The sequence below is a fragment of the Hordeum vulgare genome, chromosome 7H, assembly GCF_904849725.1.
Source record: "Hordeum vulgare subsp. vulgare chromosome 7H, MorexV3_pseudomolecules_assembly, whole genome shotgun sequence".
Taxonomy (NCBI): Eukaryota; Viridiplantae; Streptophyta; class Magnoliopsida; order Poales; family Poaceae; genus Hordeum; species Hordeum vulgare.
The window spans coordinates 593,090,370-593,113,063 of record NC_058524.1 but is presented as its reverse complement, the minus strand read 5'-3'; the positions used below and the strand labels follow the sequence as shown (position 1 = coordinate 593,113,063).

The 22,694-nt window shown below is 42.8% G+C and overlaps 2 protein-coding genes and 1 long non-coding RNA gene across 3 annotated transcripts; 2 read left to right on the top strand and 1 right to left on the bottom strand.

The window, feature by feature from the left end:
- Window positions 1-7,964: 7,964 nt before the first annotated feature.
- On the top strand, window positions 7,965-14,688 carry LOC123411010 (disease resistance protein Pik-2-like). Its single transcript, XM_045103926.1, has 3 exons — window positions 7,965-9,740; window positions 10,725-11,345; window positions 12,678-14,688. Exons 1-3 carry the CDS (start codon window positions 8,670-8,672, stop codon window positions 14,481-14,483), a joined length of 3,498 nt encoding a protein of 1,165 aa, XP_044959861.1. The 5' UTR covers window positions 7,965-8,669; the 3' UTR covers window positions 14,484-14,688.
- Window positions 14,689-15,047: 359 nt separating this feature from the next.
- LOC123411012 lies at window positions 15,048-20,072 on the bottom strand. Its single transcript, XR_006613159.1, has 2 exons — window positions 19,954-20,072; window positions 15,048-15,659 (listed from the first exon to the last, which is right to left on the bottom strand). It is a non-coding gene; the product is annotated as an uncharacterized LOC123411012 (long non-coding RNA).
- LOC123411011 (xyloglucan endotransglucosylase/hydrolase protein 24-like) lies at window positions 16,389-18,531 on the top strand. Its single transcript, XM_045103927.1, has 3 exons — window positions 16,389-17,495; window positions 17,576-17,775; window positions 17,975-18,531. The coding sequence occupies exons 1-3, from the start codon at window positions 17,214-17,216 to the stop codon at window positions 18,354-18,356; spliced, it is 864 nt and encodes a 287-aa protein (XP_044959862.1). The 5' UTR covers window positions 16,389-17,213; the 3' UTR covers window positions 18,357-18,531.
- Window positions 20,073-22,694: the final 2,622 nt, after the last annotated feature.

Genomic DNA, 22,694 nt, shown 5'->3' with positions numbered 1-22,694 from the left:
TGGCCCCTACGAAACGGCATAAGGAGCAATGTACAAATGCCCCCCGCCCCCCTTAAAAGTAAAACACGGGCAATCTAGGTTGCGGACAAGCGATGACAAACTTGCAAAACTAGTGTAACCCAGCCCATCACTGTAGTCGAGCAGAAGGACAAAACCTACGATTTTTAAACGATATATGTCCACAAGAATATTTCCATTTTGTCTAGAAATAACATTGTCCTTCACAGAAATGCTCTCCAAACAAAAATAGCTATGCTAAAAGATCTTGAAAAGCACATAAAGTACTATTTCACTACATGATGCTAAGGATGACACTCTATCCATTCCACAATGTAGTGCATATAGATATTTTGAATTTTTTTAAACTCTTCATATATTACGTAAATAAAGAGTTATTACAATCGTTCATAACCACAAGCGCCACGCAGGGTGAAAAACTATTAAAAATATGATTGTTTGATCTACTATCAAAACTAAACTTAGCAATCTCTTGCGTCACTACATTAGCCTTCCTACTAATTTAAGACAACTTGAAGTTGTTCATAAATTTTACGATGCTAGATGCTTCCTTCTTGAGGTCAACGCTGATATGTCAAAACTTCCTTTAGGGCCAGTTCTTTTGGACGGCTTAAAAAATAAGTTGCCTCTCTCGAGCTTAAAAAATGAGTCGTCTTTTAAATTTGTTGAGACTTCTAAATTAGTTATCTCATAACTAGTATAGAATCCCCAATGAATATAAGAGGCGAAAAAAATGGGAGAGGAGCCGACTTATTTTTTAAGCTACTAAAAGAACTGGCCCTTAGTAAGGAAAGAAGCCATAAATGCTCAATCAGTTTCAAAGATAATAGGAGTGTTAAGGCATGTGCCAATGCATTGTTTCTTAACAAGGTATCATAGGAACATTATTAAAAATTTAAGAACCTACTTGTCTAATGCATTGTCTATTAGAGGTTGTATCCAAATTTAATGATATGGTGCTCATGCATGTATATGATTGGACAATTAGCCATTTTTGCCTGTGATGACGTGCAAAGGTTGTATTTTAGCTAAGATACAACCTCATCCTTTTTCTTCATTAAATAATGTGACACATCAGCAAATTACGTATGAAACCGTGCTAAGAAACCGCATTGACATAGGCCTAATAGAGATACCAATATGAAGCTCTGCTTCATCCACACCACAACACGACCCAATATAGTCCCAGGACGAGACAATGATGTCACCAAAAGAATTCCTAGACACCATCCCAACGATTTGCAGCATTTATGCTCTCTACAAAACTTGCGTCAACATTGATCTTGGTATGGTCTGAAGGCGGCGGCTGCTACACCTCGTGGATTCTCAGCGCGGGACTGACTGGCCTACGCCCAGCCACCAACTCCTTTCCTTTGTAATTGGCAAACCCCTCGGTAGTAGTCTCACAGGACGAAAAGAAAGACCAATAGCTTTCCAGAAACATAACGAATCTAGTAGAAGATTCTTTTCAGTTCCCAAAAATCATATCATTCCTTAAATCCCAAGCTCTCTAGGAGAGAAACATGATGTGCTCCGACTTGGGAGATCTCAACTGGTTTAATAAAATAAGCAACCAATCCGGACCTGAATATTTGAAGATCTCCTCCCCTTAAGGATTCCAAAGGCCCCTCAATGCCAGACGCAACGTCCGAACCTTGGGACAAGATACACGAGCATGGGAAGTGCTTTCATCGTCCACCCCACAAATAGAACAAGAACGAATGGTAGCTTGATGGTGTAGAACTCTACTAAACTAAACCGCTAGGCTATCAGATGTTGTTCACACCATCCAAAAATTCTAAGCTTTTGTGTCATGTTGGTCTTCCAAATGATATCTACTACTTGTAAAATGCGTTGGGTTTTTTCTTGAAGAGAAGAGGAGATGCAGGACGGTAGAGATAATTATTTTCCTCAGTGAGAACCAAGGTTATCGAATCAATAGAAGAACCACGCAAACTCTCGCCGTCAGCACCTACACACAAAAGAGCAAACACTTGCACCTAACGCGGGCAAGAGGGTTGTCAAGCCCCTTGAACTCGTTACTTGCAAGGATAAAGTAGTGATAGAAAGGTAATATAAATATAAAATAAAATAATAAGAAATAAATGGCACCAATATTTTTAGGGTTTTAGTAATATATTTTGTGTAGACCTAGGGGCATAGTTTTTGCTAGAGGCTTCTCTCTTGAAGAGAGCATACGGTGGGTAAACAAATTACTACTAGTGGGTTATTGATAGAATATCACATAGTTATGAAATTTTTATTCACGATTATTATCATATATATACATTCTAATAGTTATTCTTCACCCCCCTCTATTTTTACATCAATACACCGTAATTTTACGTTTCTGAAATTTTAATCTTATCTCATACGTAAAAAAAGACCGTAAAAAAAATACATGGTCACTGTAAAAAATATTTTATTTCACGTAAAATTACAAACATAAAAACATAGTGCAAATTATACATAAAATGTGTTTTTTCTGGTCTTATGACCTATATTTTTGTTTTTTTTATGTCAAATTTTTCGTAATGAATTAATATAAATGTATCTATTTGCATTTCAAATTTAATTTATTTATGAAATGGTCATAAAATTACCTTGGGTGAAGAATAATTTAATCTGCACCCTGGGTGATGAATAGAGTAATATAGGACTAACTTTCTGTACTCCTGGGTGTATGTACTCCCATTCTTAATATACTTCATATACGCATTGATTATACCTCTTTATTATTTTCAATATACTTCATCAAATATTCTAAGATACCTTCATTGAGTTTTGTTGAAAAAAATATATTTGCGACTTACTTTTTATAATCTACCTTTTTCATCTATAAATAGAGCAGTATATACGTAAACCTTTAAAAATATGTAAACTCGCATAATTTTTTTCATGAAACTCACTTTAAGGTATCTAGTAATTATTAATGAAGTATATTAAAAATAATAATGAGGTATAAAAGAGTCATCCATGTGGTACATGAAGAGCGGGAGTACGTACTCCCAAGAGTACATAGCCATTTATTCATAGCCATTTTCATATATATATATATATATATATATATATATATATATATATATATATATATATATATATATATATATATAAGCAAGTAGACCGACTACTGTCTGCATCTACTACTATTACTCCACTCATTGACCGTTATCCAACATGCATCTAGAGTATTAAGTATGAAACAGAGTAATGTTTGGAGCAAGATGACATGATGTAGACAAATTACACTCAGACAATATGAATAAACCCTGCGTTTTTATCCTTAATGACATCAATACAAATACGTTTCATCTCCCCTTTCTGACACTGGGATTGAGCACCACAATATTGAACCCATCACAACGCACCGCTCACACTGAAGATAAATCAATCTAGTTGGCCAAACCGATAGATCATAGAGAAATACAAAGCTATAATAATTACGGACATAAGAAACCAACAAAAAACAATATATTTTCATCAATAATTTGATCATAAACCCACAATTCATCGGAACCCAACAAACACACCGCAAAGAAGATTACATCGAATAGATAACCGCCCGAATCGCGGTGAACTTTGTATTGAAAATCATAGAGAAAGATATAGCCATCTAGGTTCTAGGTATGGACCCGTAGGTCAAAGATAGACTACTCACACAACATAATGGGAGCAACAAGGTTGATGTAGAGGCCCTCCGTGATCGCCCCCTCCTCCGACAGGGCACCGAAACAGGGCTTCAAACGGGATCATGACGGAAGAGAGACTTATGAGTGTGAAAAAAGTATTTTTGTGGCTCTCTGGTGTTTTCCCGACTTTATAGAATTTGTAGAGACGGAGTTAGGTCAGGAGGAGCCAGGGGTGGCCCCAAGGCATCAGGGTGTGCCTTGTTGCCTTGGCACCGCCTCATGCGGCCCCTGGCCTCCCTCCAACGCTTCGAGATCTTATTTTTTGTACAGAAAAATGTCAAAAAATTTCATTGCATTTGGACTTTGTTTGGTACCGATTTCTTAAAAAGCCAAAAAACACGCAGAAAACAACAACTAGCACTAGGCACTGTATTAATAGGTTAGTTCCCAAAAATGATATAACACAACATATAAATGCATGTAAAATATTCAAGAATAATAATATAATAGCATGGAAAATAAAAAAGTATAGATACGCAGGAGACGTATCAATATCTAACAACCTCCGTTCTCGAGTAATAGCAGTACTCGCTTGCCAAGATTTTCTTTCTGATCATTAAGCTTTAACACTAGGTTGCTCTTCATAGAAAAAATAGTCCATTCCTTTCAAAATTCCAAGCAATGAAGTCTTCGTCCTCGAGTATTGAATACGTAACCTCAAGATCTCATCCATGGTGTGATGTTAAATGAAGTGCCTAATAATTTTTTCATCCCATTTCCTTGTCCCGCTCATAAATAACTCTGAAACCCATTTGAGTCTTGATCTATTCTTCTTTCCAAAGATTTTGAGGCCATAATTCCTTGGAAGCCAGTTATATCTCCAAATATTGATACTCACTCCATCAACCACCCTCCAAATGGCACCATTTTTTAGCAGCATGAGACCATACATAGTACCTTGTCATGACACCAAAGTAGACCGAGGGAAAACCTTGTCAAGAAGATGCCCCTGAGGGTAGTATTTGTTCTTCATTACCTTAGCACATAACCAGTCCGGGTTAATCAGCAAATGCCAAGCTTGTTAGGCCAAGAGACCTTGATTAAATAACCTGTGGTCACGGAACCCCATTCCACCTTCACCTTTGGGTCTCGTTAATTTATCGCGGGCCAACCAATGAGTTTTTCTTCTCCTCATCCCCCACCAAAAATTCCAAATAATCTGGAATAATTCATGATAGAGGGAGGCAGGAAATTTGAAAATGCCCATGGCGTATACCGAGAGAGCCTCGATCACCAATTTGATAAGATCATCTTTCGCTCCACATGAAGCATATTTATCAATCCAATCTAAAAGTTTTTTTAAAGCTTTTTCCTTGGTAGACTGAAACCAACGAGCTTTCATTCTTCCATGTGGAACAGGAAGACCAAGATATTTGTCCTCAAAACCTTCCGTCATAATCTTTAAGATGACCGTTGTGTACACTTGGTTTTCCAAGCTACACTTGTTCCCAAACATAATCGAACACTTGTCCAGACTAAGTAATTGGCCTAGTGGAATTTCGATTCTCCACAACTGAGGTAGGAATCTGGTTGTTTGTTTGAGAATTCGATTGTTTGTTTGAGCCGGAATCAGTGATTTTGTTGATTCCCGAGCTACTACTTACCCCCCCCCCCCCCTTCAAGTATATCCAAACTTATCGATTTGCGACCGCGTCCCCGGACCGTCTTCTTCCACCAATAGGGTCTCATCTCCTTCGTTATTCTTCCACTGAACAAAGGCTTTGCGAGAGGGGCGATGCCCAACTAGGTTTCGACTGTCGCCACCTGTGTGTGCGGATCCGGTCCCCTCCACACTCCACCATACCCCGACGATCGAAGATCCATTGTGGCATCGTGTCATAGCTCCTTGTGAGCCGCACCGTTCTCCGCCTGTGCCACCGATCCTATTCTCCAACTCATATGCCAACCCAAGTTATCCCTGCACTGCGCTCGAGCTCCAGCTGCAACGTGTCAGAGGTCCACCTTAGCCCCCGACTGCACCTGCCCTGGCTCGTCCCCTACATGCTTGAGAACTCCCCTACATGCTTGAGAACGAGGTAACTTTTTTCTCTCCCCGAAAAAGCAATTCTTTGCTTAATGGCGTATGAACTTCTGTATGTCTTTGTTCTGATGCATGAACTGCTAAATATTAGCTAGTTAGAACTCCAGTCAAATTTTAGATTTCGGATATGTAACATAGTTGGCACTTGTGCTCATCTTGTAATTTTGTTATGTCTTGTTTGAACAACTCATTTGGGAGCACTAGCATTGGTCTATTTTCAGTGTTGCAGGTTATTAGCACGGCGGATGCATGAGGGGTGGCCTTGCTTAGCCGCTATAATATATTGTATTATTCCATGTTGAATATATGTAAATTGCCCTTATGAATGTCATACGTTATAGATGTCAAAAGCCAATTGGAGTACAGATATGGCCACCGTTTTTTGGAAACTCGCTGCTATTGAGAAGGGAAAGGGGAATAGGCCTCTCAAATTTTTGAATGTTGCTGGGCACAAGAATGTAGAAGTTGGTTTGTTTGAACAGATCGGAAGACATTACACTAGGGTGCAGTTAAAAAACAAACGGGGCAGTTTGAGGACCTTATATAGGGATTAGCTGATCCTTAAGAACATATCAACTGGACTTGGTTGGAATGATGAAACGAACACTATGATCGCTGATGTTGGATGGTGGAAAAATGCTAGTGAAGTAAGTCATATTCTTAAGATCAAGTTGTGTTGTAGCTAATACCACACTAGAATTTTTTTTGTTGACACGCGCCAAACGATTTATTTATCCAGGAAACAAGGACATCTTGCAGTTTCATAAATGTGATCCTGAAAGTTTGAAATTAATGAGTATCGTATATGAGAATATCAATGTTGCAGGATAAAGTTCTATGATGCCAGGTTGTGAACATGAAGTGCTTGATCTTGAAGAAGATGAAACCGGGGAGAAAAAAGTGCAGGCACACCCAAGCGAAGAAGGCAAAGAAGAGGCGAGGGACCATATATGGAAGCTCTAGTACAAAGAATCATGTTCAAAGGGACTTCAAGAGCATGGTTGATCACTTGATTAGTGAAGATGTCACCGTGAACTCACGTAAATATAGTGTTGCTTATTTTGGATTTTGTGTTTCATATGCATATTTCGGATGATATATTTATACCATCATGATGTTTCAAAAAATATATTCTATATATTGTGTTTATGTGCCAATTCTCACTTTATCGAGTCAAAATAGATAACTTGTGCTTTAATCTGCACAAGTGTTCAAGATATCGGCCAATATTTTGATAAATCAACCTATTTATCACTTATTGTCGTCTGGCTGATAAGATAAAGCGGTCGATATGCCGATAAACAACCCGATTCACCCTTTATCTTAGGTCGGTCAATAAGTTCTCGATAAACGATATCCCCAACATTGTTGTATATAAACATCATATTCAGCAGTCGGGGACGTTATTGATATCTCAGAACACGCGCAACTCCTACAGCTGACAAACAAAGGCTAAACAGACAGCCAAATTTTATTTAGGGTTTAGGTTTATGAGTTTTAAGGTGCTTGTGTCAAGGTCGGCGACTCTTTGGGTACGGGCCTCCTTGGCACAATGTACGCCATCTCCAGTATTCTCTCGACGACACCTTTCCTTGGTCCATCCAAACACTGTTGTTCACTTGTCGACTTTCTCTTGGCGCAATTGGATGGCGATACGTTGGTTTGTGTTGGCCTTTGGTCTTGGCCTTGTTGCAGAGGTCCCGACGTTGGTTGTGACGTGGCTAGGTTGTTCTGTGGCTTGCCATATTGTCTTTGACATGAGGTTAGACTAAGAAAACTTGTACATAGTAGCCAGGATGTGTGTGTGAGTGATGGTTGTGGAGGCTAATTTTCTTGATTAGCATTTTAATGATCGAAAGGCCTTGTATCCGATTTCTTTGTCGCTTCTTCTTTAATGCGGCCTTGTATCCGATTTCTTTGTCGCTTCTTCTTTAATGCGGCCTTGTATCCGATTTCTTTGTCGCTTCTTCCTTAATGCCATGATATGCATGCTTGTATATATTAAAAAAGGTTTATGATTTAGCGTTTAGGGTTTTATCGCAGCTAGCGCCGGCGGGGGAGAATCTCTCCTTCGCCGCCCGTCGTCCGATGCCTAGAATAAGAAAATGCAATTACACTTAATATATTTGAACCTAAAATAAAGAACATGCATACCATAGTTATTAAATTTAGGTTCACATTCAACTTTGGAGTCAAATTTAAATGGTTGGACGCCATGTTTAATTCTGTATCTTTTTTGCCAACTAATATACGAGCCGCCTATTTACATGAAGAAACATTGAAAAAAATAAATACACAAAGCACTTTTTCCACCACATGATGCTAAAAATGATTTGAGAAAATAAAGAGTCGTTATCAACAATCATATGGTCAGTCAATGATGAAGTCAAAGCTTGGTGTTGCTCTTTTGTCCTTTTCCCTTTCCTTCTCCGTGTTCACGTTTTTTTTCGAAAAGGAGGCATCGTCCCGGCCTCTGCATCGAGTGATGCATGCAGCCATATTATTAATAAAAAAGAGGTAGTCTGAGTGACATACAAAGCAATCCAAGAAAATAAAGAAAGAAGAAAACAAGAAAATGAGTTACACGGCGATCAACGCCTCTACCGACGATATCCATCAGCAAACAAGTACTATGGTCCAATCCTATTAGCATGCCGCCATCCATATCGGTTGAAGATAACCTGAGCTACCATCTCCCATCGGACAGACTCTCTTTTCCCCTCCTCGGCCATCTCATCCACCGCAGCTGCCACCGGCGGCGAGCAGCCCTCTTTCGCCGCCTGCCGTCCGGCGCCGAACCGCCAGCATCGGACAGATCTGGGGTCAGGCGAGAGAGGGAGGCAGACCAATCCGAATCCACCATCTCCCTCTCTGCGCAACAGACGGGTAGCCGGCCAGGGAGAGGGAGGTGACTGCTAGCCATGGCGGACCTGGCGGTGGGGCTGTCCAAGACGGTGGTGGCGGAGGCGCTGACCAAGGTCCAGTCGGCCATCGACGAGGACAACAAGCTCCGGCACAAGGCGCAGCGGGACCTGGTGACCATCACCCTCGAGTTCGAGATGATGCAGTCGTTCCTGAACGTCGCCCACGGCGACAGGGCCGCCATGAACAATCTGGTGAGGACCTGGGTGAGGCACGTCCGCGAGCTGGCCTACGACCTGGAGGACTGCGTGGAGTTCGTCGTCCATCTCGACGGCAAGCCGGTCTTCTGGCGCCGGCTGCTTCCGGCGTGCGTGGTCGGCCCGCTGCCGCTGGACCAGGCGGTGGCGGAGATCGAGGTGATCAAGGGCAGGGCCGAGGAGCTGAGCGCCTGCTACTCGCGCTACAGCTGCATCGGCGAGCCTGTCTCCAACCTCGTCATGCTGCAGCAGCAAGCTTCTAGCCGGGGAGTGGCGGCCGACATGCTCATCGAGGCACGGGATTCGGCGAAAAGGCAGCAATTCCTGGGTGATCTCGCCCAATTGATCACCAACAAGGACAAAGACCTTCAGGTGATCTCGGTGTGGGGGACAGGGGGCGATCTCGGCACAACCTCCATCATCAGGAAGGCGTACAATGACCCGGAGATCTGCCGGAGCTTCGCCTGCCGCGTCTGGGTGAAGCTCATGCATCCATTCAATCCCCATGAGTTCGTCCGGCGATTCATGGCACAGGTCTACGCCGCAGACGCTTGCGCCGATAAGGAAGGAGCACATGTGGGTGTACATGTCCTGACGAAAATGGAGGCCATGCAGGAAGATGTGGGTGTGCTCAGACGTGAGTTTGTGCAGGAAGTCAACACCAAGACTTACCTCGTCGTGCTGGAGAACGTAACTGACATGGTGGATTGGGACGCCGTGCGGACGTTCCTGCCTGACATGAAGAATGGCAGCTGGATCATCGTGTCGACGCAGCAATTCGAGATTGCAAGCCTGTGTATCGGACATGCTTACCAACCACTGGAGCTGAAGCAGTTCTCACCTGAACACTCGGTTTGTGCATTCTTCAAGGAGGTAAGAGATTAGGCACGAAACATCATCAGTTATGTTTGCGAAATCTTTTTGAACATTTAATTTTGTTATTTTACTTGGCAGTTTAATCTGGACATGGTCACAATACCAGTAACTACCTTTGATCATTTTTGTACATGTCTGTCAATATATGCAAATAAATTTGAAGAGAAATCTATGACAGAATTGTCATCTGGCAGATCTAGTTAGTACTTAGTAGTGTAACATTAGCTAATTAAACTTTAGAAGCTCCACTGCTTAATGAATTGCTCAATCCTTGATCACCAGAGTAGTGTTATCGCATCAACAATGAATTTCTTTTCATATGATGGTTCACAATGGATGATTTTTTGGCAAGTATTAGATGGAACACCTACAACTGTATTAATTTGCTGTAATATTAACCACATCACATGCAGGCAGCTTTAGTACAACTTCAGTAGAAATTTGTATTAAAGCCGCAACCATTAATTTGGATCGGAGGGAGTAGTAGGACTCAATATTTGAATCAAGAGTGTTTATTAGTTGGTGCAGTTGGTTGCTCCAACGATGAGCCAAACAACATCCCAATTGGTCGATATAATTTCCAAAAAATTGTCATGTTTCACATTGTGTGAAAATTTTAATTTTGAAAGGAACTTATACTGTGAACACAAAACCTGGACTTGCCACTGAATGCAATAAAGATATCCTTATTAAAAATATACATCAATGTCCACTAAGAACTTCAGTTTCACAAACAATTATGTTCAAATGCACAATTTAACACAACCTTAATTCACATGTTTAACCGAGTTAGACACCATTTAATTCTAGCAGGACCCCTTTCCTACCCCCAGGTCCCATGTGTTGAAATGTATGGTCACATTCACGGTGGATGTAACTTCTTTTGCGAGAAATAGATAGCTAGACAAGGAAATATATTTTAAGTTATGTATGTACCTTGCCTCAGTCCTTGTGTGTTAACATCTCTCTCCCCACATTCAGGGTTCGCAAGACTATGGACCCAAAGAAGAGAAACCAGTGGTGTGTGAAGTGAGGTCAAATTTGTCCTTAGAAAAAATTCCCTCCTCCAATATTAAAGGGATTGAGGACTGGATGGAAAATTATCCCCTTGTTGGACGTGAGTTACAAATGAGTGAGCTTCGCAGCTATACAGCCAGGGCACGTTTCAGCTATTCTCCAGTTATATCTGTTTGGGGGATAGCTGGCATTGGGAAATCAGCTCTTGTTAGAACCTTCTACTATGACAGAATGCTTCACAGCAACCAATTTAACAAGTACAGTTGGGTGGATGTATCACATCCATTCAATTTAAGGGATTTTTCTCGGAGCTTACTTTTGGATCATCATTCAGAAAAGGACCCCATTAAAGAGTGCCGTGAGCTACTGAGCCAAAATCAGTGTCTCGTGGTTATTGATGATCTCCAGTCCAAAGAAGAATGGGACTTAATACAGGCTGCATTGGTATCTAGACCTTCTTCAAGTGTTATCATTGTCATTACAACTGAAGCCAGCGTTGCCACACATTGCACAAATAACGAACGGCAAGTCTTCAATGTCAAAGGTCTAGAAGCTGCAGCGGCCATGGATCTCTTCAGGAAAGAGGTGTGTTTTCTTACAAGCTATATTATCTAGCTTCTCTTTGTTCTTTTAGGGAGCTACAATATGATAGCTCCTTGGATGCGTGCTGTTACAAACATAACACTTCATGCATGACAGCATGAGTTTACTTTGTCCTTCACTCACAGAATCAATAACTATATACTCCCTCTGTTCCTAAATATAAGTCCTTCTAGAGATTTCAATATGGTCATATGTGGTCCATATTGAAATCTCTACAAAGACTTATATCTAGGGGAGTATGGGTTAGCGTTAGTAGGTGTTCTTTATTAAATAATTAAATAATTTAACTTCTCCTGGCCTATGTACGTTGGATGCACACAACTAACTGTTATTAAGTGTGTATTTGCATATCAAGATTGACACCATGGAGGCTCTAAACATTTTACATATACGTGGGAAAAAATTCAAAAGAGTAGTTTGATGTTCAACTTTGATATAATGTGTCCTCGTGTCAGTTGCAGAAAAAGGAAAATATTACAAATGAGTACATTTGCCTATCCAGAATGGTAGCCTGGAGGCTCTGCACATTTTTAATATAGGTGGGAAAAATCAATGTTCGACTTTGACATAATCCTCATGTCACTCGCAGAAAAAAAATGTACAGTATGATTCTGTGAACCAAAAAAATAAGAGCAAAAATTAATACAGCTCAAAATGTTTATATGTGAAGAACGATCTTGGCTTGTATGTACACACATTAATATTTTTGCAAGTGCTAATGATATACTATGTTGTATGTCTATGTCGGTTAATATATTTTTTAAATGTACATATCATATTTTAAGAAGCTTTGGACTGTGTAATATATTATGGACAGGTAAGTAAGTAAACAAACAACGGTAATATCAATAGATGTAGACATAGTCTCTAACATGCAATTTTGAAGTTTATCTTTCATGTCAATTTAAATATGGCATCATCATATTATGTCTACTTTTCCTGATTGATTTCATGATATCAGATAGTTTGTGTGCTTAGTTGGAGTTAGAAGTATTATTAATGTGCACATGTTCCAATACGACATTTGTTTAACCAGGGGCGGTCATTTCTAATAGAGAAATACAAGGCAAATTTATTGTTCATGATTTGTAGGGTAACTTAGAAATCTTTTTGTTACGGTAACTTAGAAATGTATGGACGGATGGTTTCATTTGTTTCTGCAATTGGTCATTAAGCTTACGCATGCATGTAACATACTGTGTATGTGTTTGTAGATTGCTCACTATATTCTACAACCAAAATATCGGTATTTAATTTACACCAGCCATGTTAATTAACTGTTGTTAACTTATGTTAAAATTCTTTGAACAATAGGTACACAGGAAGAATCCATCATCCCCTTTAAATGTTCACGAAGATGTGGAGCTAGAAGAACTTATTTTGAAGTGCGGAGGTCTTCCCAAAGTGATAGTTTCTATTGCTGCCTTATTGGCCACACAGACGGTTAGACTGATGGATACCGTACACTCATTGAATCAAAAATTTATGCAACTTCTTGAGACCACTCCGGAGTATGAGTGGCTCAAGGGCATGTTTGATTGGATGCACTCCTACTTCCGTACTTGTCCAGATTCATTCAAGCCATGTATCTTCTACCTGTCAATTTTTCCTCGACACCACGGCATTCGGCAAACGCGACTAGTAAGGAGGTGGATTGCAGAAGGTTACTCTAGAGACAGTGACGAAGAATCTGCTGTTGACAAAGCGGAGAACTTCTTCTCCAAGCTGCTCGAGCTGAGTATAATTCAGCAGACACCCCACTTAGTCACCTCTGCATTCAGTGACACAAGTATGTCCTCGTGCCAGGTCAATGGCTTCATCCGCGAGTACATTGTCTCTCGCAGAATGGAAGAAAATCTTGTGTTTGAACTCGGGCCCAATTGTGTCCTAACCACCCACCGCACAGGGAGACACCTTATCATATTGAGGGACTGGGACAGAGATAAGATTGTGTTTGAGAGCATCGATTTCTCACGGCTACGGTCGCTGACAGTGTTTGGAAAATGGGAATCGTTCTTCATCTCTAAAAGCATGAGGCTACTTCGGGTGCTTGATCTGGAGGACGCACTGGGTGTAAAGGATGAAGATCTTGAAAAGATGGTGAAGCGGCTGCGTCGCCTGAAGTTTCTCTCTTTACGAGGATGCAGTGAGATCCTCCATCTGCCAGGTTCACTCGGTGATCTCAGGCAGCTTCAGACTCTGGATGTGAGGCACACCCCCATACACAAACTGCCAGCAAGCATCACCAAGTTACAGAAGCTGCAGTATATCCGTGCGGGCACTACCGTCCGAGCATCAGCGCTGCCCACCCCATCCAACAGGTCGCCAAAGTTCCACAGACGCCGTGGCCTATTTGGTGTTGTGGTGCCCAGAGGAATTGGAAAACTGACGGCGCTGCACACGCTCGGGGTCGTCGATGTCGGTGCTTCAGGAGGGAAAGCCACCGTTGAAGAGCTCAGGAAACTCACCCAGCTGTGCAAGCTCGGAGTGTCTGGCATCAACAGGCATAACAGTAAGGACTTCTTCTCTGCAACCTCAGGCCTTGTGCATCTGGAATCCTTGCTGGTGCGGCTGGGAAAGGACAGCCAAGGATGCCTGGATGAAACCTCCCTGCCTTGGGAGAACCTGCGGAGCCTCACACTTCATGGGCTTCAAGACAAGCTGCCACCATCAAGGAACCTCGACAAGCTCATGAAGCTAGATCTGGAGATGGACACCTTAATGGAAAACGACATCAAGTTCCTTTGCAATCTACCGGAGCTATGCATCCTGCGTCTCCGAGTCAAACAGCTTCAGGATGGCAAGCTCCATTTTCATGCTAAGATGTATGGGGAGGAGCTGGTCACCTTCAAGACAGTGAAGATCCTCGAGATCGCCTCCGGCACCAGCAAGCTACACGTGACATTTGGATCGCGGTCGATGAATAGCCTCGAGCTGCTGAAGATCGACTGCTCCAGCGCATCGTACCATCTCACGGGCCTGAACTTTCTGACCGAGCTCAAGGAAGTCTTGCTTCAGGGTACCCATGATGAGGCGATCAAGACAGGGCTAGAGAGGCAGCTTGCCAACCATCCGAAGATGCCTGTGGTGAAGCTGGAGGAACCACCGCGTTCGTCATGAAGGGTCGACATTGTCTCTGTTCCAGTAACTGTAATACATCCTTTCGATCAAGACAGCGCTCTTATTGAATCTTGATTCTTATGTTCCTTCAAAGGGTCGTGTTGAGCATGTTATGGTGTAATACTAAGTTACTAGCATGTAATTTTGTTGGAGTTGCCACTTTAAACTCTTTTCCCCATTATTACAATTGTCCCCATTATTACAATGTTGTTACTCTCCCACCATGATTTTACCTAAATACTTAGCTACTGCAATGGATCAAAGCCTCCGGTCGTTTTTGATCATGTCAAAGATGACAAATGTTTGGGTGCACTTTATGGCAGAAGACCCTCACATTCCTTTTGCCGGGAAGGCCTCATCAGGCCCATGCATTCGCCGTTCGGCAGCAAGTGCCACTCTTATGCCATCCCAATGCTCTCTGCCAATGCCCCATCCAGGGCCAAGGAATCCAGTCTTTGTGTCACGAACATGGTCACTGCTCTTTAGCATACACAAAATTCACACAAATTCAGCATTGTGTCACGAATCCAGGTAAAAAGGAAACTTTCCAGTAACATTCCCGGGTTCCAAAAATGGTGCATTTGTGTGTATTGCTCTTCATCCAAACAAAATTTCGGTTCAAGATAATTCCATCGACACAATGACCTCAGACACCACTCACTGCCTACATAGGATTCACAAAGCCACTGAGGCACAGAGCCTTTAAAAATCAGTATTGATCCAAATCTCGATCAGCAGCACAGAATCGATGCCATCTCTAGACCCTAAGTATGCTCATCTGGTTGCGCATAGAAAAATGGTGGCCATTAATTCGAGCATCATAGATGTACGGACCTCCCATGTGACCTGTACACGGGCGCTTCACCATCCTTTGAGCACAAACACTAACGCGGCAACACCGGTAAAAAAATGGTTAGATTGCAGGGTCAACCAAATGCCTGCACAAATCATGTGTATCCGCCAGACTGCCACCAACTCAACCAAATGCCTGTGCAGATCATGTTGTACTCCAACTGTACAGATCATGATGAGTTGCTTTATCTGTGAAATAACTGCAGAGATGTATGCATTTTCTGAAAGTAAACTGAATGAAAAGATGGATGGGTTGGTATAATTACTCATCAACAAATTGGTGTTGTTGCCTACCAACAGGTCGCCTCTTGCTTCACCACTACCCTGGATCGCAAAAATGTATCGACTTTATGAGAAATCATGCTGAGACAGTACATGATAAGAGAACTATATAACATAACTCAGTTTATGAGAGTTATATTCGCTCACATAATGCAAAAACAATTCAAAGACAGGTCAATTGTAAATGCTTCATAACATGCAATGCTCCTATAAAATATTTCTGACAGTACGGAAAATTTCAAATTTCAGATCGATAAAGCACCGGTATGACTTCCTGTTAGCAATTCTGGGCAACCAGATTTAAGCTAATCAGAGTGTAGAAATGAGCCATGCTGAGAAACTTTCATGCAACTATTTTCCAGTATTTTTCGATTTTTGTGCTGCACCTCGTCATGTCCAGCTGACAAATTTGCCCCTTCTGGCTTCCAGTTAGATGCCTATGGAGGAACATCGCCATTTTCATAGTTGCATTAGTTAATACATCAACCATTAGATCTCCCAACCTAGTACTCCCTCCGTTCCTAAATATAAGTCTTTCTAGAGGTTTCACTTGTGAACTACATACGGATGTATATAGACATACTTTAAAGTGTAGATTCACTCATTTTACTCCGTATGTAGACCCCTAGAGAAATCTCTTAAAAGACTTATTTAGGAACGGAGGGAGTAGATGCTAACCTAGTTGACCAACCTAGTAGATGCTAACCCAGTTGACCAAACAAGTTTTACTCCTTGCAAAATTCGTCTATAACAATCTCATGAATGTGAGATCTTTCAGAGGATCCACCGAACAAGCAGTACACATTTTTCTTTTTCCTTTTGAGAGAGAGAGAACAGGCAGTACACGTTGAAAGTCTGAATGAAAGAAACTGCACATATCTGAAAGTTACTACATGTGCAGGACTTGGAACTGCAACAGATGATTCTGAACTGTGACCGACTGCTGGAGAAGATGAAGATAGTCACTGCCCTATATCTGAGGGCTTGGGAAAGCAAGATGCTTTACGACTGAGTGTGCATATTGAAATAGTCAGTGGATCTAGTGATTTGATACGTAAAAGTAAAACTGTGCCACAACAAAGAATGAAACTAATAAAACCCATCCATCAGTCTCATATACTCCTTCAACTTGCTGGAGAACCAGCCTAGTCTGCCAGAAGCCACGGTATGGCAGGCCCCGCCGCTCACAGATTGTTGCCATGAAAGAGCCCTGGAACCATTAGTCAACTCAGCTCAGTCACTGCTCAAGCTTTAAATGAACCATTAGTCCACTCCAACTCGATCACTGATCAAGCTTTAAATGAAGCCCGCTTCCATCAACATTTTATATGCCCGCCCACTTCACGATTGTCTCCAGTTTCTTACATATTCCAAGAATAATTACTACTAAAGTTCATCTTGTTTAGGCCTGGACCAAGTAATCTCCCTTACACCTCTTTCTTCATAAGCCCTAATCTCCCCAGCACCTCTTTCCACATAAGCCCTAATCTCCCCTACACCTCTTTCTACATATATAAGCCCGCCCATACCATTAGCAAGCAGCACAACCACACTGCCCCCAGTCCCAGTGCTCACTCTCTTAACACCACCAAAACCATGGGCCAGGCTAGGGCTTACCTCCTAGCCTCCCTAGCGGCGTTCTACCTCGTCGCCCTGGCCATCCCCCAGGTCACCGCCGACATGACCGACGAAGTCAATCTCCTGTGGGGCAACTGCAAGGTTCAACGCGATGGCACCGGCCGACAGACTGTCGCGATGAGTCTCGACCGCTGGACGACTTCAGGATTCTCCTCGAAAATCAAGTACCTATTCGGGAGGATTGACATGGAAATCAAGCTCATGCCCGGGAACTCAGCCGGCACAGTGACAACATTTTATGTAAGTGATTCTGATTAACGTCGCTCATGTCAACTTGTTAATACTAGGACTAACCATCCTTCATTGCAATCTGGGAATAGATGATGTCAGAGGGACCATGGCAATTCCATGATGAAATCGACCTTGAATTCTTGGGGAACAGCACCGGCAACCCCTACACCCTGCACACCAACGTGTATGCCAGAGGTGTAGGCAGCAGAGAGAAGGGGTACCGGCTTTGGTTTGATCCCTCCCAGGACTTCCACACCTACAGCATCATTTGGACCCAACAATACATCAGGTGAGCCCCACTCCTATCTACCCCATTCGGGTTCAACATGCCTGCTTAGATAAACTACCCCCTCCTATCTAAATAGCATTTAATTCCAAATGAAGCATGAATGCTCAGTTTAGTCAGACGTGTTAAATAATTTTTAGACCAAACAAAAAGGTATTTGCAAGCACTAAGCCTAGCTCATATGGATGTTGATTGGTTGCAGATTCCTGGTCGATAACAAGCTGATCAGGCAGATCAAGAACAAGATGATGAATGGTTCCCCCTATCCAAACTATCAACCAATGAGGGTGTTCAGCACCATCTGGAATGCGGATGACTGGGCGACACAGGGTGGGCGGGTCAAGACCGACTGGACACAAGCGCCATTCACAGCATACTTCCGGAACTACAAGGCCACCAGCTGCTCTCAAGGCCAGAACTCCAACGTCTGCGGCCAGAGCTCCCCCAACGGTTTGTTCAACCAGCAGCAGGACCAGATGCAGCAACAGCAAGTGAAGGAGGTGGATGCTAAATACAAGGTCTATGATTTCTGCGATGACTCAAAGAGGAGGATTGGGTCCTCCGAGGACTGTCAATCACAGTAGAAGTGATTCAACTAGCAGACACAAAAGGAAAGGTGCATTGGATTATTTAGCCCATTCTTTCGGAACATGAACATTGTATCCAGGTTACTTACGAAGTACCATAATTAATGGTGTGTACCTTCATAGATAACCGGCAAGCTCAACGATGCAAAAAACAATTTCAGCTCTTCTTTTAGTGGTTTTTTTCCCGATAAAGGGCGCTTTCTATTGATTCATAAGGTCGCATCAAAGGGACGATATAGGCGCAACGATCACACACCCGGCCTCTGCATGACTAGGATGCACACATCCAGCACCAACACACGCATAGTGGATTGCACGCCGGCAAAGTACGCGGTCGATCTTAAAAGATCACCAACTCATGTCTTTCCGGCGCATCTCATGTAGGATAACTACTCGATGTTTCTTCTTTGCATGAATGTAATTTGAGAAAGGCGGACCACGTTGAGCTTATTTGTGGCTACCTTTATGAAAATTTTCAAACTGACTCTTAGGAAAAAAATCGGCATGTGCGGGCGTGGGGTGCAGCCGAGCTCGTGGTCGAGCTTGGTTGCCGGCACCAAGTTCAGGGCGACGGTGTCCATGCCAGGAGGTGGCTCGAGGCATGGGGTAGCTATGGAGGAGGGAGGCGACAACGAACTACCGGAGAGGGCGGCGGCTTGCAGGATTTAAAGGGGTAATGTTGGGTATCGGATAGGGTGCGTTAGCTCCCAAAAAGGGCATATTTTGAGATAGATTAGTGTTTCCCTCACGTCATAATACTAGGTTACTAGCATAAAGCATTCTGTTGGAGTTGCCACTTGAAATTTTAGCTCCATATATCTATTGTTCCTGAGATAATGCATGTGTGCAGAACTAGAAAATTATTCCGGAACTAAAAGTAAATGTGAAGTGCATGATGGACCCGTTACAGTTAGCGGATTAACATTGCAAACAAAAAGACAGGTTGCCGGCAGATGCATAGAAGCACTACCCGCCGGGCCTCGACGGCATGGCATCCATCACTGACCTGAAGGCCCTGCGGCGTGAGAGCGGGTGCTGCGTTTCCTCAAAGGTTTAGCAATCTCGGCGTTTAGCAGAAGGATATAGCACAGAAAAACAGTGGTATCTATCTAACTACGAATCACAATTCTGCGGCTGATGGATCGGTTTCAATGAACACTACAGAGCCATGTGTCGCTAATCGCGCGCGTAGAACAATATCCCCGCCGCATTCGGACGATACCGTCATGTGGGTCGCGCGCAATTCCCCTGTTATCAGGTATCAGGCTAGGCGTGCCAGGGGTGCAGAGTGCGGGCACATCAGCGTTGCTATACGCTGCTGGTGCCATTTTGCCCTGCCCAACGGCCTATATAGAACGCCAATACAGTAGTAGTAGTAGTAGACTAGTAGTACCATAGGGCTGCACACCACGCTGCCCCCAGATCCACCTGAACGACTCGCCGGAGAGGAGCCGCCGGGGCAGCCCAGCCCGGGGGCAGAACGAATCGGGCGCAGTCAAGCGCGCAGCACTCAGTCCGGGAACTCGGCGGGGCTACACAGTAAACCGGGGATTGTGCGGGGAGGGAGGGAGGGAGGGGTTGCGTGGGTGCGTACGCGACGGTGAGGTTGAGCTGGTGAAGACGCTGGTCCGCCTGTTCGCCGTCACGACGGAGCTCCACGTGCCGACACGGCCGACGCCGGGGAGGCTTCTGGACTCTGTGCGGCGGAGGAAGGAGGGGCGATTTGTTTTCTTTTTTTAGCAGAAAAGAGAAGGAGCGGTTCGAACGACCCTGGGCCTGGGCCATGCTACGTGTAACCTGGGCCTGGGCCATGCTTTCTTTGGGCCACACCCATCCGAGGACGGGCAGTGTCGAGGCCTTTTCTCTTCTCGCGTGGATGATCGAAATCACTGGTTAGCGAATACAACTTTCAATAATTACTCATACTCCTTCCGTCACGGTTTAGAAGACACATTTGGAAAATTTCTAAGATCAAGGTAGTCATCGATTGGTTGTGAGATGTAGCATGTGTACATGCTAATGCGCCTAATCAACTGAGAAAATAGTAGTACTAATGCGTAACCAGCAAATTGAGAGGACGTATGCATGAGTAGTACTAGTACTAATTAATAGAAGTAGTTGTTTTCGCGCCTTAAACCTTGTCTATTTTGGAAATGCATGCAAGTTTAATTGTGTCTTCTAAACCGTGACGGAGAGAGTACCTTCACAGGTTGTGACAAATGACGCATTGCATGCGTGTCATTTGTCGCAACCTAGCAGTTCTCACTTTTTTCGTAGATCCGTATTTTTAAAATGTTTTATCTTCTAAACCGTGTGTTCAAATCTTGAACCGTTTTCATCATTGACTTTCTCGCGTTGAGATCTTTCAAACAAGATCTCATGTTGATAGGTTTTGTCGAACTTTCTTTTTCATGAAAAAATGGAAGAAAAAAACCGGACAAAGAAACCGTGCCTCACGCGATAGAAAGAAACAAAAAATGTTGTCTTTTTCCTTTTCGAGAGGCACGAGACGTGTCTCTCACGAAGGAAAAACCGTGCCTCTCGTGGAAAAAAAAGAGAGCAGAAAACACGATTTTTTTTCCTTTTCACGCGCAAAGGCAAAACCGTACCTTTCGCGAAAGCAAAACTGTGTCTCTCGCAAAAAAAAACAGACAATGCATTTTTTTCCTTATGGAAGAGGTACGCTCGCGAAGGCAAAACCGTGCATTTCACGAAAGCAAAACCGTGCCTCTCGTAAAAAAAACGCGTTTTTTCTTTCTGAAAGCCACGAGCGTGCCTCTCACGAAGGCAAACCGTGGCTTTCATGAAAACAAAACCGTGTCTTTCACAAAAAAATAAAAACGCTTTTTTTCCTTTCCGAGAGGCACGGTCGTGCCTCTCGCGAAGGCAAAACCGTGCTTCTTGCTAAAGCAAAACCGTATCTCCGGCAAAAAATGAGTTTTTTTTCTAAAAAAAAGAAGAAAACGCGTTTTTTCACAAAAAAATGATTTTCTTTTCAAAAAGTTACGAAAGACCGATGAAAAACCATAACATAAAAAAATGAAAAAAAACCACTCAAAAAGAAGAAAACGCGTGCAAAAAAATTAGAAAAAAAAACAAAATTCGAAGGAAACGTTCAGAACGCAAAACGTGGCGGCGGCTGAAAATGCGCCAAGTGATGGCGCGCGAGCACGATCGCTGAAAGGCTTGCGAAGGAGCGCTCTCTAAGTAGTTGCTCCCACCTGGATCATTCCATCTGTCCGTACGACATTACCTATATAGCGCCAAACACGTTACTCAACGTGCATTTTTGTTAATTGAGGCAGGCGCCAGTTAACACATTTTTTTAGACAAGTGCATTTTTTTAACGGGCACCTTTGGCGTTCGTAGATGGGATGGCCCATCTAGGCACTGATTTACATCTTTTTTGGAATTTTCATATACTTTTTAAAATATTGATGGATTTTTTTTAAATTTCAACTAATGTTTTTTAAGATAGATGACTTTTCTTTGAAAATAGATGAACTTTTTCAATATCAATGATTTTAAATAAAAAATTGATGAACATATTTTTGAAAATTAATGAACTTTTGTAATATTTATGAACTTTTTTTCAGTTCAATTAACATTTTTAATAAAATACATGAACTTTTTTTAATTTCTATGAACTTTTTCAAAATTAGATGAACTTTTTCCAAATTGATGAATTTTTTTCAAATAGATGAACCTTTTTCTTTAATCTGTAAACATTTTTTAATTATATAATTTTATTTTCGTATCAAATAGAAAATTAGGGCTTTTTTTACTGGATCAACAGAAAAAAAAGCAGGTCAAAAAAAACTGAACAACACGCTAGTGGGTCGGTCCATGCAGGCGACGATGCACACGCCGAGCCTCCAACGCTACATAGGAGTTTCATGTCTGTACGTCGTTTGTCTCAAAAAAAAAATGTCAAACCCCTCGCCGGCTGGCCGAAGCGTGGCCTCCTCCGACGCACTCCTTCCACGAGACATAGGAGGCTTCCTCCTCCACCATCCCGGCCTCGGCGCTGGATTTAGGTCGCGCGTAGAGTGTGGAAGCAGCAGAGGCGGACACCATGCAAGGAGGATGGAGGGGCGTCGGCACGTCCGTTTGGCACCTGCAGGGTTCAGGTGCGGGTAATGCTTACCCAAACCCTCACCTGTCCCAATTTTTCTTGCCCAAACCCGTACCAGTACCCGCACCCCGGGTTTCATTCTTTCCCATACCCGTACCCGGGGTGTGGGCAATACCCGCGGGTAACCCATACCCGTCTTGGTTACGTTCAAATAAATTTTTACCATGTATTTCCAGCATGTACATACCAGATTTCAGCAT